This window comes from Canis lupus, chromosome 20 (assembly GCF_048164855.1).
Source record: "Canis lupus baileyi chromosome 20, mCanLup2.hap1, whole genome shotgun sequence".
NCBI lineage: Eukaryota > Metazoa > Chordata > Mammalia > Carnivora > Canidae > Canis > Canis lupus.
In genome coordinates, this window is record NC_132857.1 from 5,234,908 (window position 1) to 5,256,507 (window position 21,600).

Genomic DNA, 21,600 nt, shown 5'->3' on the forward strand with positions numbered 1-21,600 from the left:
CATTTGGCAGCATCAGGAGACGTTTTTTGGTTATCACAGTAAGGGATAGGGTGATGCTACTGGTATTTTGATAGGTAGAAGCTAGGGATCTAGCTTAGAATGTTCTTAGAATGTATCTTAACATTCTGCAAGATACAAGAGACTTCCATCCCCAATGTCTCGGTCCCAAAACAATACCAATGTTGAAAAACCTGGTCTATACCAACCAAAAGCCTACTTCAGTAAGAACAAAAAAAACAACTTTTCTCCCCTACACTACACCCATCCGACATCTTTTCTTTGTAGAAAGAACTGGTGCTTTAAGAATTAACAGTGAAACTTTCTGCTTAACTCTGCCTACTCACCCACTCCAGAAGTTCCCAAATTATTCAGACCACGAACAATGCCTTTATTGCTGAAGTTCCAAAGATGAATGTTCTACTCTCTGTTCCTTTCTATTCTCTTTATAGACCCTGTCCCCAATCACCTGACTCACTGCAAGTATTCAATGCCTACTTTTTGGAAGCTGCTTCCTACTTCACTGAGAAACTGGAGCAATGAGAAGAGAGCTCCCACATATCTACTATGTCTATATACCTACTTGTCTATATATCCTACCCTCTCTTATTCCTGTGAACTACTCATGTTGTTATCTAAAGCTAATCTTTCAACTTATCCTCTAGATCATATCCTTTCTGCTGTATCAAATATTCTCTCTCTGCTGGATCATTCTCCAGTGAGCATAAGCACAAACTGTCAAAAACCTTTTTTTTTAAGATTTTATTTATTTATTCATGAGAGACTCAGAGAGAGAGGCAGAGACACAGGCAGAGGGAGAAGCAGGCTCCCTGTGGGGAGCCCCATGTGGGACTCGATTCCAAGACTCCGGGGATCACGCCCTGAGCCGATGGCAGACGCCCAACCGCTGAACCACCCAAGCATCCCAAACCTTTTATTCCATTTCATCTAGCAACACCCCACTTATGTTTCCCTAGACAATACAACTCCTTTTAATGAGTCATCTATGCATGCTATCTTTAATTCTTTGACTTCCAAAGTCATTTAATTCTACTTGATTTGATTGAGTTTTTGCCACCCTCCTTCCAAATGTTCAGAAAATGCTTTTTATTAAGGTCACCAATGACTTCCAAATATCCACTGATCAATTCTGAGTCCTCATCTAATTTGATCTATCATTCTCGCTAATAGAGTTAACAAAAGGATCAAATGAGATAATGTACGTAAGGGTATTTTGAAAACTATCATGTATTTTGATAAAGAAACAACGGTCCAAGTCTTATGCCTAGTCATATAGCCAATTATAGTAGCCAATGAAGGAATCCAAACTAGTTTTTTCCAATCCTGTGATCTTTCCATAAAGTCAGAAATCCATTTCCTTTATAACTAATAGACGGCTAGGGATGATCAACTCAAATGAAAGTTGGCTTCTCTGGATCTATAGTTTACAAATGAGCTCCAGCAGCGGTAGAGACATCTTTTTTTTTTTTTTTTTTTTTTTTGCCAGTACCATTATCCTCTGCTGATAGCTCATGTGGCTAATAATGGTTATATCTACTATGCACCCAAGTATCGCACTTTTTTAGTGTTCAATTTCAACAGGAGCCAAAGGAATTTGAAGCCAACAAATATCAGTTCCCTGGACCACCCGGGGCAGAGTGACATTTCAGATAGTAATCCTTAGGAAAGTACTTCTAATTTCCGTTACTTCTTTCATTTTCCATAATCATTCACTCAACTTTTAAAACTCTAAAGCTCCTGGGCAGTCCCGGTGGCTCAGCGGTTTAGCGCCACCTTTGGCCCAGGGTGTGATCCTGGAGACCCGGGATCGGGTCCCACGTCGGGCTCCCTGCATGGAGCCTGCTTCTCCCTCTGCCTGTGTCTCTGCCTCTCTCTAATAAATAAATAAAATCTTTAAAAAATAAAACTCTTAAGACTCCTTTTTCTTAGCCCTCTAATAAATGGTAGCACTGAAGTTTTGTTTTGTTTTGTTTTTACTGAAGATCTTTATTTAGGAATTTACCTCTCATCACAATCCACACACATAAAGCCATATCTCTGGTTTCAATTCATATTCTTTTTATGTCCAGAAAGACATTCAGATAAACTAGAAAGACCTCATGATTGCCCCCTATATCCCTTAGAAAAGAATGAATTTATGAATAAATATTACTGTTAATAACATATTCAGTTTTGCTAATAAGCTGTTCCTAAGAAATTTATTCCTGTCATATAACAATTACCTCATGTGCTTTGAACACTAATATTTTCAAGCCAAAACATTTTATTTATTTGTTTATTTTTTTAAAACATTTTATTTTAAAAAAATATTTAAAAAAAAAAATATTTTATTGAATCCCTTCACTTAATGGTTTTATGTTTGCAATTATTCTTTCCTATATCAATATCCTGTTTAAATGTGTATTTTCCAACATTAGAAACTATGCAAAGTGTACGTGAGCAAGAAAGATTTTTCCATCACCAAAAAGCTGAATTATATGCAATTATCAGCAGCAACTAGATTTTTTAGCCTTGCTCTTTGTCATAATTAAATACTAGAATAAATGATATCCCTTTAAAAAAAACACCCTTCGTGGTGCCTGCATGGCTCAGTAAATTAAGCTTCTACCTTCCGCTCAGGTCAGGATCTCAGGGTCCTGGGATCAGCCCCTTGTTGGGCTCCCTGCTCAGCAGGGAGTCTGTTTCTCCCACTGCCCCTCCCTTCACTTGTGCCCACCCTCTCCCTCCCTCTCAAACAAATAAATAAAATCTTTAAAATAAATAAATAAAAATCTAAAAATACCTTTGGTTTCTTCTACAGCAAGTTTATCACAAATTTGCTTTTCATAGGTACAAAGATGTTCCAGGGCTTCTCTATAGAGACCTGCTTCCCGAAGAACTTGGTTCTGATATAAAAGGAGTTCGCTATATTCATAATCCACTTTATCAGGGGATGTCTATATATGGATATAAGGAATACTAACAGTAAGTTTGTTTTATATTAGAAAACTATTTATACACTCAAAATACATACAAGAAGTCAAAGGATAATGACTGATAAAATTCATTTTCTAAAAATTCTTAAGTGTCTAGAAAACAACTGATAATGACGATATTAACTTATAACCCATTGAATAAAGAATAAAGAATCCCTAGCTCCTTACATATAATAAGAGATGAGAAAGGAAAGCTCTTAACAGTAAAATGTCAAATAATAAATCTAGAAAAAATAAGAGTTACAGAATCACCACTTTGCAACTATCATAAAACAGCTGATTCAGCAAGAATCACTATCAGTGAATGTTAAAACCAGTGGAAAGTTTTATGAAGAACAGGCTATTCATAAGATCTCAAACTGTTTACTAATTATAAACAAGAAAAAAATAGTAATTTTTTAGTCAAGAAACCTAGCAGACACCACCTTAACCATGTAATTAAATGGAACAAACAGATCTTATGAGTTTCTCAATGTAATGAACTGAGAGGGGCTAAACATAACTCTGTAGTTTCCTGCCAAAAATACGTTAACTATATATCTAATAATGAGGAAACATCAAACAAATCCAAATTGATGAACATTCTACAAAAGTACTTGCTGTACTTTTCAAAAATTTCAATGTCATGAAATACAAAGAAAGCCTTCAAAATTTCCAGGTTAAATTCGACTAGAGAAATGATAACCAAGTGCAAGGTATGATTCTAGTAACAGGGGAAAAAAAAACTCTTAGGACTAATACATTTTGAATATGGGCTGTAGATTAAATAAAACAGTCTATCAATGTTAAATTTCCTAATTTTTGATAAGCCTATGTTGTATTGTATATAGAGTTATTCCTAGGAAATATCCCACTGACAGATTTGGGAGTAAAAGATCATGGTGTCTGCATTACATTCAAATGTTTCAGGAAAAAAAATTAAAAAGATAAGTAGATAAAAGAGATTGTAAAGTAAATGTGTCATATATTAACAATCAGTTAATGTGACTCAAGTCCTATAGAGATCTTTGTATTATTCTTTTCTCGAAGTTTGAAATTATTTCAAAATAAAAAGTTAGCAAGTCTACATATACTTCTTTTGTACCATTATACTTAGAATTAGACCCAGTTTACAAGGTCTGACTTCTGGCTATTACCTGTTGTGTTTTCCTAAATTCTTCTAAAATCTTTGCTGCCATTTCATAATCTTCTAATAAGTGGTAAGCAATAGCATAACCAATCCATGACGCTCTCTGTGCAGGGCGAAGCTGAAGTAATTGATATCTCGTTTCCTTTAAGGGGGGGGAAAAAACCACTTTTTCTTAGGTTTACAGTGAATGAAAGCAAATGCTCCTAAAAAAAGAGCATTTATTAATTTACTCAACAATGCTGAGCAATCTGCAACACAATACTGGGAATAATTAATAGAAAATAGCTTCAGGCATCCCATATTCATAGGAACAAAACAGTATTTGTTAAGAAGTACATCGAAGACTCCAAGATAATCTTATAACTCTTTTAAAAGTTAAGACCAGATATGCTTTATTACTTCTGAACTATTTTTTTTTTAAGGAGACAGGATAGAAAAGATAGTACAGAAGAAAAACTTTTTTAAAAATATAGGGCCCAACTACAAGTTAAGATCTATAGAAAACAACTGAGCAGGTACTACACGTACTATATAGACCCAATTAAAGGGTTAAAATATAGGCACAAAGACAGAATGGTCTCAATGGAGGTAAAAAGAAGAAACAAATCTGCTTTCCAGGAAAATGTGAGAACTAAGAGTTGTATTTACTTGTTAAATGCATACAAAGTCACTGTCTATTTGAGGAACATCAATGTTAATTTTGACTGAATTAACTCCATTCTACACAGTAATCCAATTCAGCCTCAGAGTAAGATAATTTATTTTAAAAATCTGATTAGTCCAGTAATAACATATACACAAACACTACTGGGGGGATATGAGTAAGATTCATTAAATTCTGTTTAAGAGGGATCCCTGGGTGGCGCAGCGGTTTGGTGCCTGCCTTTGGCCTAGGGCACGATCCTGGAGACCCAGGATCGATTCCCACGTCGGGCTCCCGGTGCATGGAGCCTGCTTCTCTTTACCTGTGTCTCTGCCTCATTTTCTCTCTCTGTGACTATCATAAATAAATAAAAATTAAAAAAAAAAAATTCTGTTTAAGAACAGAAAATTTTGTTTTCAGGAAGTACTCAAAAGTTTTAAATATTTTAACACTACTTTCCCCTTAGAATAAAAAAATTCACTATTTTACTTACCCTGTAACCCTCAAGATCTCTCATTTGAATCTGTAGTAAAGAAAGGTCCCTTAAGATTTGAAGATTGTCTTTATCCCATTTTAACGCATTCCTATAACACTTTATGGCTTCATCATATTTCTTGTCTGACCTCTGGAGAAGGCCATAAACATGCCAACCTAAAGGATTTAGTTAAGGACACAACCTACAAGTCAAGAAATAATATTCCAAAAATATTCCTCAAGAAACTCAGAAAACTATAGCTAATTATAAAATTATAAGCTTAATTTTAAAAAAGGAGAGAATATAAAGATAGTTTAACAGTAGATGGAAAATAGCACAGCTTTCTGAGCCAGAGAAAATAAGGTCTCACCTGTCTTATTAGCTGTGACCCTGAGTAAGCTTGTTGTTTCCTTAATTAAAAAATGTAAATATTAAGTCTATACAGCACAGTTTCACAACTAAATGGAAAAGATCAACACAAAATGAATGCTCACTAAATGCTAGGAATTATCTATCTATTTATTTATTGAGAGAGAGCACCCATGCACCCACACATGAATGAGTATAAGGGGGGTGGGGAGAGAATCCCAAGCAGGCTTCATATCACAGGTCTCCATCTCAGGACTCTGAGATCATGACCTTGAGCTGAAATCAAGAGTCGGATGCTTGGGGATCCCTGGGTGGCTCAGCGGTTTGGCACCTGCCTTTGGCCCAGGGCGCAATCCTGGAGTCCCGGGATCGAGTCCCACGTCGGGTTCCCAGGATGAAGCCTGCTTCTCCCGCCTCCTGTGTCTCTGCTGCCTCTCTCTCTATGTCTATCATAAATAAATAAATCTTTAAAAAAAAAAAAAAAAAAAAAGAGTCGGATGCTTAACCGACTGAGCCACCCAGTTGCACCTGGAATTAAACTTTATTTCTAAAAGAAAAAAGAGGGAATGAGTAGATTCATGACATATAGTTATTTTACATCATGTATATTTTTTTTAGCTAATAAGATCCTTAGTGTTGAATACATAGTGCAGAACAAAGCTTCTAAAAGTCAACACATGGAAGACAGAAATTACATATAAAAATTCACTTAGCAAATGATTATTAAAATATTTTAATAGCCAGAAAAAAGGTGACCAAAATGGACTGTTTTCTGCATTCAAAAAAATTTGAGTCTGGTAAGGACACAGATAAGTAAACTATAGTAGGTTGTAAAAAATGCTATAAAGGGGGGAAAATATGTAAATAGCCCCACTCCCCTAATACAAGTCCTTTACACTTTCGATCTTGATTACTGCAGTCACCCATCTTCCACCTTCAGTGTCTCTGCTTTTATTCTTTCCAGAATAACTTAAAAAAAAAAAAAAAAAAAAAAAAAACACTAAAATCAGAAGCAAAGAATTCACTTCCCTTTCCAGAAACTTGTGTGTTTCTCAGTTCAGATTAGAACTTTTCAATCCACCAAATTTTATGCCAGGGATCCTCAAGAGTCAGTTAAATACAAAATGTCCAGAATGGCACATATAACCAAAAATACATATTTAATATCATAAATTTCATTTGCAAAATCCTTGCTTTCATATCATAAGTGACAAAGTAAAGCGTAACATGTTTTCAAAAGCCTAAGACACTCTACCCTTCGTAATCTGGCCCCCATTACTTATTTCAGGACTTGATCACCACTCTTGAGCACTGCAACAATCTTTTAACTAAACATCTCCTAAAAATCTATACCTATGGAGTTTAACATTGCTGAAATTTAAAAGAAACATATGTCCATCAAGAGGAACATAAATAAATCATAAGTAAATGCATATAGAACATTACACAATCATTTAAAATGATGAAAAGATATCTACAACAGTCTTAATAATTAGTCCTTTGATTACCCTATGGTTTCTGCTTATTCCCAGTCACTTCTGCTTTACTGGATTAATGATAATATCTGAACAAGCTGTAAAGCTTTATGTAATACTCAAACATGGTTCTGTATATGCTGCTAGTAAGTATAACTTCCTTTCACCAGACTGCAAATTCTTTGATAGCAAAATCCCTAACTTTTCTTCATCTGTAGTATGCCAGAGGCCTGGTAAATGCTTGAAATTTTGCTAGGTGTCTCAGCACTTAAAATTTTTTCAGTTCACAAAAATAGTTAAGAAATATTTATCTAAAAATTGTTTGGAGACACCTGGGTGGCTCAGAGGTTGAACATCTGCCTTTAGGTCAGGGGCATGATCCCAGAATCCCAGGATCGAGTCCCATACTGGGCTCCCTACATGGAACCTGCTTCTCCCTCTGCCTGTGTCTCTGCCTGTGTGTGTGTGTGTGTGTGTGTGTGTCTCATGAATAAATCTTAAAAAAAAAAATTGAAAAAAAATTGTTTAAAAAAGAGCAACCCACAATTTTTTCTCTAGCTTCCTCAGACATTTGTACTTGCTCCTAACTTCACACTTCTCTTAAAATTTATCTAGTATAGTACTCTCAGCATTATCAGAGACTCTGTTAAGCATCTAATATACCTCATCATTAAATCCTCACACCACCACAATGAGGTGGGTATGGTTCTCTTCATCTTATACATGAGGAAACTAAGCCCTAAGATCAAACAAAGAAGCAGAGACGAAATTCAAACCTAAGGAAACATACTCCAAAGCCCATGCTCTTCATCAATATACTATTTGCCTATTATTCTTTACTGTGTATTTTTTCTGAATTTTTAACGATGATAAAATCTGCAGGGTACTTCTTTATTTGTAAACGTGGGAAGAACTTTCATAAATATAGTACACCCCTGCCATGGGGGATAGGTTTCAAGAATCTCAATAACTGGGACACCTGAGTGGTTCAGTGGTTGAGCATCTGCCTTCGGTTCAGGGCATGATCCCAGGATTGAGTCCCACATAGGAATTCCTGCAGGGAGCCTACTTCTCCCTCTGCCTATGTCTCTGCCTCTCTCTCTGTGTCTCTCACGAATAAATAAAATCTTAAAAAAAAAAAAAGACTCAATAACTGCCTGAAACCGTGGACAGTACTGAAGCCTATATATAACTGTTTTTTCCTATTCACACATACCTACAATAAAGTTTAATTTACAAATCAGGCATAAAAGAGACTAAAATCAATAACTAATAACAAAATAGAACTATAATAATCACTATAATAAAAGTTATGTGAACACGGTGTCTTTCTCTTAAATATTTTATTATGCCATACTCACCCTTTTTCTTGTAATGAGAGATGATAAATGCTTATGTGACGAGATGAAGTGAGAAATGACACAGGCATTGTGATATAGTGAAATATCACTACTGATCTGACAATGCATCAGAAGGATCATATGCTTCCAGACCACAGCTGACCTTAGGTAACTGAAAGTGCAGAAAGCAAACTGCAGAGAAGGTAGGACTATGGTGTTTTAAAAGGCAAGTCCAATTTATCTGAATAGAAGTAATGTTAAACAGGGTAGGTACATAAAAATGTTCCATGAAGAGAGCTGTTAATCAATTTAAAAAAGAAATCATCTCCTGTAGAGTTATATAGTAAGAGGAATCTAACACTTCCGACTCCCAAACTGTTGTCTTAGCTTAAGACATTCCAATCCAATCAAAAAGGATACACACATGACTCTTCAAGTCATTTCTCAAACCTCTACGAACCAATTCATAAGCTTCTTCCTTTTTCCCCAAACAGTTCAATGTTAATCCTTTCATAGCCAGGGTTTCTATTTAAAGAGAGAGAGAGAGAAGAAAGGAAGAAAAAAGAAAGTAATTAAACATTAAAAATAATTTAAGTAATCATAATCTCAGAAACAAATGTTGCATTATCCTAAGAATTTAAACCTTCGAGAAGATAATTTGGAAAACTTTCAAATTTCTACAGAATTAAAATATTTTAAAATTTGACAAAGGAAGCAAACACACACTTCTATAGTCTAGGCATCCTCAGATTTTTCTTTCTAAATAAAAAGATACAAATGTGCATGAATATCTGGTAATTCATGTGCTAGCAAGATACAATGACTATTACTATTCTTCAAGAGAATTCCATGGGGTCACCTCATATAATCAATCCCTGTTTTAAAGTATAGAAAACTTAACCTTAAAACAGACTTTTTTTCTGTGAACCCAAGTTACATTAAGATTAAAATCACTGTTCAATGATTGAACCATACACATATAAATTGTCTAACATTTCTGATTTTCATAAATGTTTAAATGATTCTTTGGGATTACTACCAAATACACAAGAAAGAAAATGTCAGGTACCTGTTATTCATAATCAAAAGATTAACAGAGTTCAGGAAAATACTAAGTTCTCAGAAAAGGAAAAGAAAAAATATTTCTAATTTTTATAATCTGCATGTTATAAAGCATATAGCAATAAAAAATATTCATTATGATTTCTTAATTTTAGGACTAAAATTTAAGCTTATAGAAAAATTAATTAGGAATAAAAGGTAAAGATTAAAGAAAAGTATTACTCTGAGGAGGAGTCATCATTTGTTTAAAAAAAAAAAAAAAAAAAAAAAAAAAACCGGGCAGCCAGGGTGGCTCAGCGTTTTGGCACCACCTTTGGCCCAAGGACTGAGTCTCTGCATGGAGCCTGCTTCTCCCTCTGCCTATGTCTCTGCCTCTCTCTCTTTCTCATGAATAAATAAACAAAATCTAAAAAAAGAAAAAGAAAGATTTAAAAAAAATACAAAGAAATAGGAAAGAGAGGGAAAAAATCATATATAAATCATTATAAATCACATACAACTTTAAAGGAAAAGGAAGCAAACAAAATATATTTGGCAAATAGCCAAATTAGAACAGTACCATATAAAATAGTTCTTTGTTGTTAAATAGGTAAAATCTATTTGTAGAAGTTTTACCAAACATCTTAAAGTGCCTTAATTAATGAAACTCTGGATTGCCAGTGAGTCTAAGACAAACCATCACTTTATCTACTGTTAAAATACTTTCAATTAAATTATGGCTCTTCATACAACATACCATCCACCTAACAAAAAAATACTTAACAAGAAAAAATAAATAAATTAGGTAGTTTTATTTCTGCTTTCCACCTCCAAATAATTTTATTATAGTGAAAAGTACACAGGAGTAGAGGGCACCGAAAGAGAACTATTGCTCTCTCCCTCTTCTTCAATACTTTAGAAATTATCAAATTACTGAAGAGCCCTGTTTCCTAATTGTACAAGTCAGACTTGTGAAAGCTTAGCTTTCCTTATGTCTTCACAAGTTTAGCTACTCTCCTCTTTTCCTACAAATATCTCACTGTCCAATATTCTATCCTCACACAGGCAAAAGCGATGTAAGTTTTCAGAACTTTACAATATACAAATAATATCTTAAACATGACCATCTTGAAAAACTAAGATATAATGTTGAATAAAAAGATGCTGGCTCGGGATCCCTGGGTGGCGCAGCAGTTTGGTGCCTGCCTTTGGCCCAGGGCGCGATCCTGGGAACTCGGGATCGAGTCCCACGTTGGGCTCCCGGTGCATGGAGCCTGCTCCTCCCTCTGCCTTATGTCTCTGCCTCTCTCTCTCTCTCTGTGTGACTATCATAAATAAATAAAAATTAAAAAAAAAAAAAAAGATGCTGGCTCAAAAGCTAAGGACCAAACAGGCACTTTCTGAATAAGCTTACTTTAAGAAATCAAAATCTTTCCAGCTCAACGAACGTTCTAAAACAAATTTTTCTAAATCTTAAATGAGTTTACTTATTAAACTTAAGCGTATCTGTCCCTACTAATTTCCCCTGCCTTTCTTATAGCACTAATCTTCAAAACAGGAATAACCCAGAAATCAAGTAGAATATGTTGGGTTTCTTGACATTGAATTCAAACTGCACCTTATATATTAAACACCTTCAAACAATAGTCAAAGGTCAGTCCATTCTCTCTAAAAAATAGTTAAGGCAGCTGAGAGTTATAGAACCCAAATATGTAAAGCCAGACAAGTTAGCAGAGCCTTATTTACTAAAACTACCAAGTATACCTACCTCCATGCTCTGCAAACTTGGGATTGGAGAGGATTTGTTTACAGAATTTCAACCCATTTCGATACTGTTTATGTTCATAACATCTCTGTCAAAACAAAAATGAAAAATCTGTGTTCAGCAAGAAATGCAAAACCATTTTCAATTTAACCCTAAAATTCTGATTGCTAAATACAACAGAATGATCAAATGTTATTTCCATATTCTCCTAAATCCCACTAAAATTCCAGTTAAAAAAAAATAGAGAAGATTCAAATACAAAAAGTAAACACAAGACAAAGAGAATATAAATTAGGAAAAATAAATCATCAGCTCACTCCAAAAATGCCCAACAAGTATTACAGAATATGAAAGCTGAAAGAAAATAAAGGTATGAAAACTGTATTTTAAAATAGTATTTCCTTCTTACTGAAGAAAGGAGGAGAGATGAACCAGTGCATGCAAAACAATGAAGAAGGAAAAAAAGACCTATATCATGGTACATCATAATGAAATTTCAAAACCTTGAAAATAAAGGAAAGGTCCTTAACTTCCAGAGGGGGGAAAAAAAGTCACATAAAAAGGATCTGTAATTAGAATGGCACTGAACTTTTATTTCAAAGTAATAATAGAATACTGCTGAAAACCAGAAAACATCTATAAACAGCTTTCAAAATTCAAAGTAAAATCAAGTTTTGACCTAGAATTCTACACCCAGCCAAATTATCAATCAAGTATATGAAAATGACACTTAAAGGCTCCTCAGAAAGCTAAAATTTTATCTCTATGCACTCTTCCTTAAGAAGCCATTAAAAAGGAATCAAAATAAACAAAAAAGGACAACATGGCAGTTGGTAAATAAATCTAATGCAGAAAAAAGAACTACAGAACAAACACTCCAAAGTAAAAAAAAGAAGCCAAAGGCCACCATGCAAAACCTATTGGCCAAAATAGGAACCAAAAGGCCTCCCAGTAAGGCCAAAAATGGAACCAAAATACTTCATAATATGGAAATTATTATTTGTAAGCACATGACATTAATTCAGACACATTTGGGGAAAATGAGCAATAAGTCTACAGAAAACCAGACAACTGAATAAATGAGACAAATTATTATCTCTAAGAGAAATAAAGGGGATCCCTGGGTGGCGGGGGATCCCTGGGTGGCGCAGCGGTTTGGCGCCTGCCTTTGGCCCAGGGCGCGATCCTGGAGACCCGGATCGAGTCCCACGTCGGGCTCCCGGTGCATGGAGCCTGCTTCTCTCTCTGCCTATGTCTCTGCCTCTCTCTCTCTCTCTATCATAAATAAATTAAAAAAAAAAAAAAAAAAAAAAGAGAAATAAAGGCTTGTATGAGAGAAAGTATGGTCTTCACGTAATATTTAGCTTAACAGTGAACAATACATAGATAATTATAAAAACATAAATATTCAGTGCTGGTTTATCAAAATATTGTGATACAATATGACAAAGTAATAAGGAAAAGGAAAGTGGACAAATCTGTGAATGATGAAGTTCTAAGTCCTTTTATATAACGTCAATATTCAGTGCTGGTTTATCAAAATATTGTGATACAATATGACAAGGTAATAAGGAAAAGCAAAGTGGACATATCTGTGAATGATGAAGTTCTAAGTCCTTCTTTTCTAACTCAACGAATTGTCTAAAAGTCACGTACCAAGAAATGGTGGTATATTATTAAGCAACAAGATAAATACCAAAGAAAATGGCTAAGAGGGTGCTTGATTTTGAAGAGGGAAGGTGAGGGGTAAAGGGGTAGGAAAGAAGAGGACCTATTTTTTCTTTATAAATATTTCAGTGCTATTTGACTTTCAGGTATCAATATGTAGTTTCACTAATAATAGTAATTAAAAAAATTTTTTTTAAAGTAGGCTCCTGCCAATGCAGGGCTTGAACTCACCACACTGTGATCAAGAACTGAGCTGAAATCAAGAGTCAGATGCTTACCCAACTGAACCACCCAGGGGCCTCAATAAAAATGATCTTTTAAACCATTCTATTTGTTATAGAAAAAAGCCTATATCTAAGAGATATGATAGTCTATGCCAGCAGATTAATCTATTCACTGTCATAAATTTAAGTAAATTTTATTCACAACTTTTCAAACAGTATCTTCAAAATTTGAGAGACTTAATGCAAATAATGACAAAATCATAGCAGAAAAAAATTGTGTAGAAACAATGAAAATGTAAAATTTTACATTTGGCATCAAAGAAATCAACTGCTTAAACTGAATGCTAGAGCCAACTATAGAACTGTTCTATAACAAACTATGTACTCACCATCTCTATTTTACTGTTTCTCATCTCTAACTTAATATATCCAAAACACAACTGAATTTTTCCCGCAGAATCTGTTCCACCAATTCATCATCTCAGTAGATGCTTTCCCCTCAACTCACCCAACTAGATGTGAAGCAAACAAACAAAAACCCACCCCCACATACACGTACACATAAAACCCTATTTATCATTGGTGCTTTCTTTCACTCATACTTCTATCCTCTAGTATGTACCATTAGTCCCAATTTCTCTGAAATAGCTTCCTAATTCCTTGCTTCCCCCTTCCCCAACACATATACAGTCAACTATACACTTAACAGGCAGAGTGATCTGGGGAATAAGGAAGGGAAAGCACAAGCAACAACTTAGGGCTATCACTAATCATATGCAGTCAAAGAAACATAACTAAGTAATTAAACTTAGTGTTCCTATTTACTCAGCAAAAATCATTTTTTTTCTTATAATAATAATTATGTACAGCTATGATGTAAACACTAGTTAAAAGGGACACTCTTGATGTGTCAATTTTTCCAGGAACTATATACGTACAAAGAATAGTTTAAGGGTATTGTTCTTAAAATCCTCAATTAGCTTTCTGAAAATTTATTTTTTTAATTTAAAAAAAAATTTTATCTAAGTATGCTTCATGCCCAGTGTGGAACCCAACATGGGGCTTGCGATCAAGACCTGATCAAGAGTCAAATGCTTAACTGACTGAGCCACCCAGGTGCCCCTCTGAAAATTTATTTCGGTAAAAATACAGTAAAGGAACTTCCACTTTTGGCTGTGACAGAGTAAGTGAGGCTAAACTTGACCTTCCACTTACTGTAAACAACAAAACTGGACAAAATATATGAAATAACCATTATCAGACATTGGACAATTGGCAGCACCGGATTGTGAACCATGGGAGAGGTAATGACAGGCTTAGAAATGCCCCTACTTATAGATCACAGCACGGGGAGAAGAATCCCAAGCAGAGCATAACAGTCCACAAAGAGTTGAAGAGACAAAAGACTGAACGAAGTTCAATAACGCCAACCAGATGGTAAAACAAATGCTGATGGAATTATTCAGAGAAATTTAAAAATCTGCAGGGGAACCAAATGCACTGGATGCTGAAAACTGTTGAGTGCTAAGTCTTAAATATGCAGAGGGAAACTTCATGAGGCCAAAGAATGACTAGGGAGCAGTAAGTTCAAGAATTTTCAGGGCTCACATGGTACTGAGAATTCCAAGTAGCCAGAATGGAGTCTTCAATCAACACCTGCAGAATTCAGTAAATACTATAAAAAGATCTACCCAGCAGAAGACAAAAACTAGCCCTAGAGTAAGTATACTCTAGACCCTCCCCTAAACAAAGGCCTAGACATGTATACAAGTCACTTCCTATTTCACTCCTATTAATAAAGTCCAACACTCTTTGAAGACAGTTAAGTTCAATACAAAAATGTAAAATTCATAATACCCAATATCTAATAAAATATTTTCAGATAAGCTAAGAAGCAAGAAAACAAGACCCATAACCAGAAGAATTAAGAGAATGATGAAATTATGTGGTCAAGATAACAAGACAACTACATGCTCAAGAGTTTAAAGAAAATATAAACATGTGAGAAGAGAACAGAATATACAGAAAAAGAACTTGCATTCTTTTTTCTTGAACAGTGCTTCTGGAGATGAAAAATATAATATATATAATGAAAATATCAGATTAAAAGTATTATGCCACTGCAGAAGAAAAAAAATCAGTGACATGGAAGACATAGCAATAGAAACTACCCAAGCTGAAATATAGAGAAAAAAGATAGAAAAAATAAATTAGTAGAGTCCCCATGCATCTGTTGCTAAAAATTAAGTACTAAGGTTTAAATATGTAGGATGTAACATCATGAGGTCAAACAATGACCCTTCTTTACAAAAGGAAAATAAATTCTAAGAGCATCACAAATCTAAATGAAAAAAGTAAAACCATAAAAATACCACCCCCCCAAAAAAAAAAACCCATTTTAAAATAATTTCATTATGTGTTGGGTCGACAAGCGCCTTAATCCCTTAAACAGGAAAGTTTAAAAAAGGCAAGCCAGAGAAGACGTATATAATACTCAACAAAGATCCTTTATCTAGAATATATAAAGAACTCTTCTGAGTCAGTATCAAAAAGATAGATAGCTCATTAAAAAACTCAGCAAGGGTGGGCAGCCCTGGGGTGTGATCCTGGATACCCGGGATCGAGTCCCATGTTGGGCTCCCTGCATGGAGCCTGCTTCTCCCTCTGCCTGTGTCTCTGCCTCTATGAATAAATAAATTTTAAAAAATAATAATAAAATTCTTCTTAAAAAAAAAAAAAAAAACTCAGCAAGGGTCTTGAAGAAATGCACCCAAAAGAGGTTATCCTAACAGCTAATAAATACATTAAAGGTGCTTAATTACATCAAAATAAACAGAAATAAAAACATTTCCCAAAAGACAGGAAAAAATATGAACATTTATTAATAGCTGAGATTACAAAAACATACATGAAAGCAACAAAAAAGAATACCTAAATTAATAACCTACCTGACCTAATAGTAGTAAGTCAGCAAAAGCATAATAGTCTCTTTTACTTCGGATTAAAAACTGCTTTTATACCTAAGGCTCGAATTTATCAAAGCCAATACAACAAATATGGTACAAGAGGAGTCTACGTCTTCTCTGCTAAAATAAAGAAATATATAAAGTGTGACCACTGTGTCATAATCTTAGATCATATTTGTAGGTAATTTTTATATACTAGTAACATTATGAATGGAAAAAATTACTTCAAGGAATTAGTCAAACAGTGAAGAGCGATGGAACCAAATAGCTGATTTTTTAAACAATGACTTCAGATAACAAAACTAGTGATGGGGTGCATGGGGGTTCTGTCAGCAGAGTGTCTGCCTTCGGCTCAGGTCATGATCCCTGTGTCCTGGGATCAAAACCCACATGAAGGCTGAGCAGGGAGCCTTCTCCCTTTCCCGCTGCCTGCCGATCCCCCTCCCTATGTTCTGTGTCAAATAAATAATAAAATATTAAAAACAAACAGAAACAACCTAGTTATGTAGTCTTAAGTACTTTTTGAGTATCAGAGAGTCTTTAAATCTTGGACATAACTTGTCAGGAAAAGACATGTAAAACAGTACTAACAGCTAATGCTTACTGAGCATTTACTGTATGCCAGGTACAGTGCTAAATGCTCTACAGAGAAAACCCATTTAATCTCACAATGATATGAAATACGTACTCCTTTTATATTCATTTTATTTATTTATTTTTATTAATCAGCCAAGAAGAATGAAATTTTATACTCATTTATTTTTTTTAATTTCCCAACTAATTTTTAAAAATATTTTATTTATTTATTCATGAGAGACACACAGAGGGGCCGAGACACAGGCAGAGGGAGAAGAAGCAGGCTCCATGCAGGGAGCCGATGTGGGACCTGATCCCTGGACCCCAGGATCACGCCCTGGGCCAGAGGCAGGCTCCAAACCGCTAAGCCACCCAGGGATCCCCTTTATACTCATTTTAGACGAGATATCTGAGGTCCAGGGACATTATATTATTTGGCTAAAGTCACACAGCTAAGTGATGGAAAAAAAAGATTTAAGCCCAGACTATCCGGATTCAGAGCCATTACACCTAGTCATTTTAACTATCTTTCTACTAAAGTTCAGTAGTGTACAATAGAAAAAAAAAACATTAGGATAAAAGAGAAAAGAATTTTTCAAAAAGAAAACTTATAAAAAAAAAAAGAAAGAAAGAAAACTTCTAACACCAGTAATATAAAGCCACTGTAGAAAGCAGACAGGCAGCAGAGAGAAAGAGAAAAAATTAAGCTAGATCTCATTACAGAGGCAATTGTTATTAACATTCTGATTTTTAAACAAGGTTTTAATCCAAAAACTACAGAAGAGTCTACTGTCTTATAGTATAAATGTGAACCTGTATAAATAATTCATAACAAGCATATAAAATAATATTTATATTCTTACTTGACATGCACAATGTGACTTTATTTTGTACAGTTGAACTTAAAATACTCAGGATTCCAGTTGTTTTTTCTCTTGGTCTTATTGGAAATACCTTACATTGTTTACAGCACCACATTTTTCAAAGGGATTTCACACTAACATCTCATTTAATCTTCATGATACTCCTGTAAACAGCATAAAAGGTTCAATCCTTATTGTACAAGATTAAGAAAACAAGCAATTTACCTAGTTAGTAGCAAAATTGAGGCTACATTCGCAGCCCTCCAAGGCCCAGATGAGAGCTCCTTCCATCATATACAGAAGTTTTATTAAATTTTATTAACAGAAATGTTATTAGAGGGTTTAGTTTGTGGGAGGGCGCCTAGGTAGTTCAGTCAATTAAGTGTTTGACTCTTGATTTCAGCTCAGGTCATGATTTTAGGGTCCTGAGATGGAGACCCACATTGGGCTCTGTGCTAGGTGTGGAGTCTACTTAAGATTCCCTCTCTTTCTCCATCCCCACACACCAGTGGCACGCTCTCTTTAAAAAGAAAAAAAAAGGCCTACAGTTTTGGGGTGTCTGGCTGGCTCCATTAATAGAGCATGCAACTCTCTCAATCTCAGGTTTTTGAGTTTAAGTGGCATATGTTGGGCATGGAGCCTACAGAAAAATTAATAAAAACATAAAAGCCTATAGTATTTTAACAGATCTTCTAATCAAATTTAAACATTTATCTTACCTTGTTTATATTTTATTTTTTTAAAGATTTATTTAGACAGAGAGAGTTGTATGATGGGAAGGAGAGGCAGACGAAGAGACAAACTCAAGCTGACTCCCGTCTGAGTGCAGGGCCCAACCTGGGACCTGATCTCAGGACCCTAAGATCATGACATAAGCTAAAAGCAACAGACTGTGCTACCCTAAATGGGCAATAAAAATGACAAAAGCAAAGTGAGAAAAATGAATACACACAGAATAATTAACTGGATAATTCCCCCAAATAACGGAGTTTACCAAATAAAAATTAAAAACCAAACTCCACTTTCTTTAAATGTGTAATACTATATACTACCCTAGCTTTTCATTTTATCACATTTCAGACCAGCAACTAATTAAGTTTCAATTCCTAATGATTGTGTTCTCAATTAATGAAATCTGGCAGTCTTCCATATTAAAATGATATTCAATGTTATTAAATTATCTGTTAATGTGACCTGCAGAAATAATTCAGAATGGCATACTCCTCCAAAAAACTGCTAAGAATTCATTTCTTCATACTCAAGAATCAGTGTGTACTTAAGGAAATGATCCCTTAAGAGAAGGATCTCTTTTCTCCTAAAGCACTACTTCTACAACAGGTCACTCATTACAAATGAGTGAGTAGTATTCTAATTTAATAGAAAATAGTAACTAGAAATATCCAACTTAGTTTGTACCAAAGAATTTCCTTAAAATTTCTGCTCTTGCCCTAAGAGAAACTCTAGTGGCAAACTCTTTTAACAAGAAAAATAGGGGGATGCCTGAGTGGCTCAGCAGTTAAAGCATCTGCCTTTGGCTCAAGGCAGGATCCTAGAGTCCCACGATCGAGTCCCACATCGGGCTCCCTGCATGGAGACTGCTTCTCTCTTCTCTGCCTCTCTCTGTGTGTCTCTCATGAATAAATAAATAAAACCTTAAAAAAAAAAAAAGAAAAATAGGAAATAGTATATCATATTTCATTCAACAATTTTCCCCCAAATATATAAGACCAGCTCTATGTATAATTCAGCTTGAACACACAATTTTTAAAATGGTATCTTACAAAGCAGCCTTAAAATATAAGTGGATATGAGGTCCTTTCTTGAACCACTCAAAAAAGAATAGATGTACAAAGTGAAAAAAAGATTTGCTTATTTTTCAAAATCCCACATAACACTATCACTAAAGTTAATTCTATAGAATTATAAAGAAGGAAGGTATCATGATAAGATTTTTATTTTTTTTTATAATAAGATTTTTAATGCCTTAACCAACTCCATAGGCTGAAAGTAAGTTTTTAGGGAACTGACTTTTACTTAGAAAAAGAAAAATACAAAACACTATATATAGTATACTTTGAGGAAAAAGTTTCATATTCAATTCATTTAAAATAGGTTTTATAAAACAACATGGTAGGCAGAGATAGTAAGTTCGGTACAGTGGAACCATCCAACTAAATAAAAATTCAAGTCTACAGGGGCACCTGGGTGGCTCAGTCAGTTGAGTATCCAACTCTTGATCTCAGCTCAGGTCTTGATCTCAAGGTCATGAGTTCAAGCCCACCATGAGTTCAAGCCCAGCCCAGCATCCTACTTAATTCTACAATCTTATCTCTAAAACTCCTATATTTGGGAGTTCTTGAAATTTCAGAACTATAAGGGTTTCCAGTTTCCCTTGGTATGGAATGAATGCCACAGTGCTCTATTCTCTTGCCTATAAAATGGATATATGTTAAATCAAAATTAGACATAATATTTCCAAAAATACTAGAACATTGTAGACCATTACCTTCTATTAGGAGTTAAATTTTATAACATTAACACTATGCTCTAGAAAAAGTAAAGCATGGGGTGCCTGGGTGGCACAGTTGATTAATCCTCTGACTCTGGTTTTGGCTCAGCTGGTGGTCTCAGGGTTGTAGGATAGAGCCCCACATTGGGCTCCACGCTGAGCATGGAGTTGGCTTGAGATTCTCTCTCCTTCTCCCTCTGCCTCTCCCAATTGTGCTTGTTCTCTCTCTAAAAATAAATAAATAAATCTTTAAAAACAAAAAAGGAAACAGTAGAGCAAAATAGGATATAATTAGAATAAATTGTTCTAATAGATAAAAAACCCCATGTGCTAACTGATGGTACCATACACTGATATTCCTGCTTCCAAATGTATAAGAGTAAGTAACACAAATAATAACTCCTGGGGAAAAAAAAAAGAAAAATATGAAACTTCTGCCAAGCATAAAACTAGTAAGTAAATATGAAATAATTATTTTCAGATGTTGGATGAGAGCCAATACAAGACTGTGATCTCAGAAGGGAATCAAGGTAAATCCCAAGAAAATCCTTTTCTCTGCCTAAGGGCATTTTCCAGACTGTAGAATGGGGGGAGGGGGGCGTGGTGCAAACAGAACATGGCAGTCTCAGTGATCTAAACAAATAATCTGAATTAGAAAGTGCTACAGTAACTAGAATTTATGGGGCAGAGTACCAGAAAGTCTATGCAGGGTCTACAAAGGGCTAGATCTCACAACCCTGAGATCATGACTTGGGCCAAAATTAAGAGCTGAATGCTTAACTGACTGAGCCACTCAGGCCCCCTGAATTTTTTGTCAAATATTAAACTGAGTGGGTTCATTGAAAGATTCTACTAAAGGTAGGCAAAGACAACTACCAACCACATGAGTGGAACAACTATTACTGCTCATACAAAGATGGGAGGAGACATCTTAGTTCCTAATATCCAGCTAGAAACTTCATTAAATACTCCAAGATTTAGTAGAGACTTAAAAAGTCTGCATTTTAGGAATAAGGCTAAGCTAGATCCACTTTTATTAAAGCCTTAAAACAAGCCCTGGAGACTAGCTGATGCAGAAGCAAATTAATGGTCTATCAAAACAAAACTCTACTAAGAAAGACAATAGGACCCAGACATTTAATATCCTAGTGTCTGCAATATTCAATACTATGAAAAAACAAAAATTATTAGAAAGGTGAAAAAGCAGAAACTGCGACCCATGACCTATAGGGAAAACAAAATCAACAGAAATGCAAAAATGATGATGATGGAAGTAGCAAAGATTTTAAAAGTTAACTACTAGGTAATATAAAAGGACTGAAAGGAAAACATGGGCCCAATCAGAAAAACAGAAAATCTCAATAGAAAAATGGAAACTTGTTGGCAAGCGCTAGGGGAGGCACCTAGCTGGCCTCAGCTGTTAGAGCATTAAGACTCAATCTTAGGGGAAAAAAAAAAAAAAAGACTCAATCTTAAGGTTGTGAGTTCAAGCTCCATTCTGGGGAGAGTTCACTTAAAAAAAGAAAAGAGGGGTACCTGGCTGGCTCCGTCTGTGAAACCTGAG

General features: G+C 35.0%; 1 protein-coding gene across 4 annotated transcripts in view; it reads right to left on the bottom strand.

Moving 5' to 3' along the window:
• Positions 1-21,600, bottom strand: part of NAA15 (N-alpha-acetyltransferase 15, NatA auxiliary subunit) — an 83,286-nt gene that overhangs the window by 40,698 nt on the left and 20,988 nt on the right. For 3 of the 4 annotated variants that reach the window (XR_012012734.1, XM_072788327.1, XM_072788326.1), the window contains exons 2-6: positions 11,234-11,318; positions 8,845-8,949; positions 5,259-5,416; positions 4,130-4,264; positions 2,801-2,954 (exon numbers count right to left, since the gene is read on the bottom strand). Coding sequence is in view for 3 of the 4 variants with exons in the window: in XM_072788327.1 (XP_072644428.1) it covers positions 2,801-2,954; positions 4,130-4,264; positions 5,259-5,416; positions 8,845-8,949; positions 11,234-11,318 (637 nt within the window). In the remaining variant the exon portion in view is untranslated. Of the gene's footprint in view, positions 1-2,800; positions 2,955-4,129; positions 4,265-5,258; positions 5,417-8,844; positions 8,950-11,233; positions 11,319-17,527; positions 17,683-21,600 lie in introns of those variants that run through there. The other variant, XM_072788328.1, reaches the window with a different exon arrangement.